The sequence below is a fragment of the Cherax quadricarinatus genome, chromosome 57, assembly GCF_038502225.1.
Source record: "Cherax quadricarinatus isolate ZL_2023a chromosome 57, ASM3850222v1, whole genome shotgun sequence".
Taxonomy (NCBI): Eukaryota; Metazoa; Arthropoda; class Malacostraca; order Decapoda; family Parastacidae; genus Cherax; species Cherax quadricarinatus.
In genome coordinates, this window is record NC_091348.1 from 13,634,595 (window position 1) to 13,639,532 (window position 4,938).

Here is a 4,938-nt window from a genome sequence, read left to right on the forward strand (position 1 = left end):
TGATACACTCTTGAAGTCACTCTGTTTCGCTCCATTCTCTCTACATGTCCGAACCACCTCAACAACCCTTCCTAAGCCCTCTGGACAACAGTTTTGGTAATCCCGCACCTCCTCCTAACTTCCAAACTACGAATTCTCTGCATTATATTCACACCACACATTGCTCTCAGACTTGACATCTCCACTGCCTCCAGCCTTCTCCTCGCTGCAACATTCATCACCCATGCTTCACACCCATATAAGAGCGTTGGTAAAACTATACTCTCATACATTCCCCTCTTTGCCTCCAAGGACAAAGTTCTTTGTCTCCACAGACTCCTAAGTGCACCACTCACCCTTTTCCCCTCATCAATTCTATGATTCACCTCATCTTTCATAGACCCATCCGCTGACACGTCCACTCCCAAATATCTGAATACATTCATCTCCTCCATACTCTCTACCTCCAATCTGATATCCAATCTTTCATCACCTAATCTTTTTGTTATCCTCATAACCTTACTCTTTCCTTTATTCACTTTTAATTTTCTTCTTTTGCACGCCCTACCAAATTCATCCACCAATCTCTGCAACTTCTCTTCAGAATCTCCCAAGAGCACAGTGTCATCAGCAAAGAACAACTGTGACAACTCCCACTTTGTGTGATTCTTTATCTTTTAACTCCACGCCTCTTGCCAAGACCCTCGCATTTACTTCTCTTACAACCCCATCTATAAATATATTAAACAACCACGGTGACATCACACATCCTTGTCTAAGGCCCACTTTTACTGGGAAATAATTTTATTAATATTATTATTAAAAAAACCTCATACAGGAGACCCAAAAATTTTAAGCAATGTGGATTAAAGTCGCTTCAGGGCCCCTCCCTGATTAGGGACCCTGAAGCTTAAGCTTCATTGGTTTCGTAGCAGATCCGTCCCTGAAGTTAGTGAATGGAGTTTAAAGCCTATGGAGTGCACGAAGGTCTTTAAGGCTGCATGTAATGTGTTCACTACCAGTCACTAATAATTTAATCCCCTAAAATAGGGATTTAATACCTAAATGAGGTATGTAGAGTATACCCTGTACTCTGCATGACCGGAGATTCTCCACGTATATTCATAATTTTTTGTTTAAAACTATGTGTCATATAGTAATCAATTATTATTATTATTATTATTATTATTATTATTATTATTATTATTATATTATTATTATATTACATTATTATTATTGTATTATTATTATATTATTATTATATTATTATATTATATTATTATTATATTGTATTTATTATATTTATTATTATTATTATTGGTAGTATCATTATTATTATTACTTTATAATTATTATTATATTATCATTATTATTATTTTATAAATATTCAATTTTCATTGTTATTATTATTATTATCATTATTATTATTATTATTATTATTATTGCTATTATTATTTGTATAATTATTATTATGAATAAAACAATTTAAAGCAGTATGGAAACACTGTAATTGACAATGTTTCGCTCAGTGTACAAGCATTCTCGACCGAAAATTTGTGGAAACAAAGACACGGATGAAGCATTTAACACGTTTTATTAGGAAACGTTTCGCCCACTGGGGATTTTTATCAATAAAAAGGAAGACTTAAACATTCTCTGATTTTTACACGTCTTTCTTTTTCAGTTCCTCGCCACTGAATATACTTTGCACACGCAATGAGCGAAATGTCGTCATTTATAATTGTACTTAGGTATTCACATACCATTTATTGTACATCAAAAACACAGCGCAGGCTTTCAGCGTGACACCGTTTCGCTCAATGAAGAGCTTCGTCAAGTCATTGATTTGGTCAGGCTCTACAGAGAGCGCAGCTTGTGACTTTGTAAAAGGTCTAAGTCGGACCGAAACGTAAGCATTCCTATGTGCCTGTTATTTGGGCAGCCAAGTGTTGACACATCCGGGGCACATTTTGCAACGTGTATTTCCCCCCTCTTCATTACTAGCCAGAAAAGAATGAGGGGTAACTTTCGACTCAGGAATGCTGTATGTAAGTAGTGTATTTTAACGAGAATAGAGCACTGCAGTTTACTAGTAATGTAGCTCTGTATTTTGCCGGTAATATGAGTACTGAGAGCGGTCTCTGACGTGGGTAATAGACGGTTAGGGAGGCTATCCATCACACTGGGTGCCTCTATTGACTTTCAGGTAGATGCTTGCTTATCTGCGGTCCTCATTCACAGTCCCGTTGACAGTGAAATTACGACAGGTGTTCTGGAAAAGTCAACTTCGCCTTTATTTTCTTAACTGAGACAACAGGTTTCGCCTCTGTATAAACAACAGCATCGCTGTTATTTAAGCAGGTATCTTCATCTTTCTTTAAAAAGAGTATGGCTGAATTTCAACAGTTTGATTTTTAAATCGTTTCGTTATCGTTTAAAAAGGTAATGCAAATTGTGGAACATGACACGTGTCGGGAATTGCCTCTTCAGTCCCGCTCAGAACCCGGAAAGCCACTCGTGGCAAAGCGTCTCCTAGAAGAAATATCCTAAACTGTACTTAAGTACCTTTCTCAACAACTGTCTCGGAGTTGTTTAAGGGATCCGTGAAGAAATACTTTAATACCTAATATAAGGATTAGGTTAAAACTCTCAGCATAAATATAATGAGAGACATATACATCTCGGTGTATATACATTATACAACCTTGGAGCAGCTGGACATCACACACCGTCTTCTATATACTGCTATGAGAAACTAGAATGGGTTGTACCGTCGTGTCAAGGCCAGCAACAGCAGAAAGGAACTTAACATTAAAGCAGTAATATTCCCTATTAGCCAAGCTGCATAAATGAATAAGACTGACTTTTAGTATTTAAACATATTGATTATTTGCTGCTCTTGCTATTATTATTATTATTATTATTATTATTATTATTATTATTATTATTATTATTGTATTCAGGAGAAGGGCAAAATTTTGAAGGACTATTCAGCTCTCCACGGCAGATGTGAAAGAGTTGAGACAGAGAGAGAGAGACGTGTCATTTAAGATACACTAGTAGTCAACTTAGCAAGATGTGATTTTCTCGATTTTTACCTATATTAAATTTTTGTCATGAGATGGTGCATAAGCTCTAGGGCCATTGAGACAACATCTAACCTGGACACATAAACATTCTAATCCGTAACACACACACACATTATATATATATATATATATATATATATATATATATATATATATATATATATATATATATATATATAAATGAGTGTATGTGCGTGTGTGTGTGTTTCTTTATAAGTTACCTGATTAGGAAAACAAATCATGCTAAGTGAAGTTATTTTTAAACTATAATCTCTTGTCAAGAATGCGTGTCATTTGCATGCATATAACACACCGTTCTTAATGTAATCAATGGAAATTGATCAACTAAAACTGAAACACAGTAATGGAAACAACTGCAGTTTGCAGAACCATCCGTGAGTTTAATGCGCGTAAATCTGTTTCTATGTTACTATCTGTCTGTCAATCTATCTTTTAGTTTACTGATCTAACTATATAATTTAGTTTCGTGTTGTGATACAGAAGGAAAGATAAGTGAGCTTGGCTACTTACACTCTACAACAGTGACACTTGAGGCTAACACAGGAATTTTTTAAGACCACACGGATGTTAGTTACTTAATAAATCCGACACAGATGTTTGCGACTTGATAAAACTCACTGCATGGGCGAAACGTGGCCAGTAAGGCTTCATGTAAAATACATTTGTACAGAACCAAAAGGCAGAATACCGTGACTGGAACAATACACAACTCTCAAGGAGAGAGGAGCTTATGACGACGTTTCGGTGTGACTTTGTAAATGGTTCAAGTCGGACCGAAATGTTGTCGTAAGCTCCTCTCTACTATGTGCTGGTTATTTGTGTAAAAATGCATTTGTGTTCGTTATGGTTTTTGTATTTCATACCATATCAAAATGGTGATAACTGTGAGTACAGTTTTTAAAGGGGTTGGACCGGTAAGCCAGCGGAAGGCCTCGGTCAGATGTTCAAAAGCTGCAATGGTGGGTAATCATCTAAGACCCGCGTCAGGAAATACTTGTCTTGTTTCCTGACGAACTTTACCTAACCTAACCCAACCCAACCCAACCCAACCCAACCCAACCTAACCCAACCTAACGTTACCTATATCTCATACCATGACTAAGTTACCTTACATAAATAAGCCTACGGTCCTATACTAGGCACGTCCTTCACAACTTTCTAGACTTTCCTACTAATACTAGAAATATATAGAAATAACCCGCACAGAGGAGAAAGAAAAAGAAACTTATGACGACGTTTCGGACCGACCTGAACCATGAACTTGTGGGTGACTAGTTAATAATGGTCCAAGTCACCGAAAAGTCACGATTTTCCTTTTCATTCTCCTACGAGCGGGTAATTTGTGTATTGTTCCAGTCACGGTATTGTGCCTTCATATTCACAATACCAGAAGCACAGAGTGACTAACATACCATTAAATCGAGCCACAACAGCAGAACTGATACCCAGGAGGAGCAGACACATATATTACCAAATAACAAAGGAAAACTAACCTTGGTTGAGGAATCATCGTCTCCCAGATGAGAGGTGGATGGGATGCGATACACCACAGATGAGATGGAAGATGACGTGTGTGTGTATCTCTCTCTGCGACCACAAGTGCACTACTGCCCTCTACACAACGTTTACCAGCGACGGTAGGCGGTCCGTCGACTCCCCAGGGCAGCCAACCTCACACAGCTTACCAAGAAATATACAAAAAAAAAGTAAAAAAAAAAAAAAACAGATAATCGCTGTCCACATGACACTACGAGGTTCAGTTCAATGAGTCCTTTGCTGATGCATATGATTTAATAGCTTTTGTTGTTGTCGTGAGGTAAACAAAAAATGCAGTAGTAACTGGGGCAAA

General features: G+C 37.2%; 1 protein-coding gene across 2 annotated transcripts in view; it reads right to left on the bottom strand.

Annotated features, from left to right (window-relative positions):
• Positions 1-4,731, bottom strand: part of LOC128693502 (uncharacterized) — a 138,148-nt gene extending 133,417 nt beyond the window's left edge. For both annotated transcript variants that reach the window (XM_053783210.2, XM_053783211.2), the window contains exon 1: positions 4,583-4,731. In XM_053783210.2, the coding sequence (XP_053639185.1) occupies positions 4,583-4,599 (17 nt within the window). In that variant the 5' untranslated portion in view covers positions 4,600-4,731. The remainder of the gene's footprint in view (positions 1-4,582) is intronic.
• Positions 4,732-4,938: the final 207 nt, after the last annotated feature.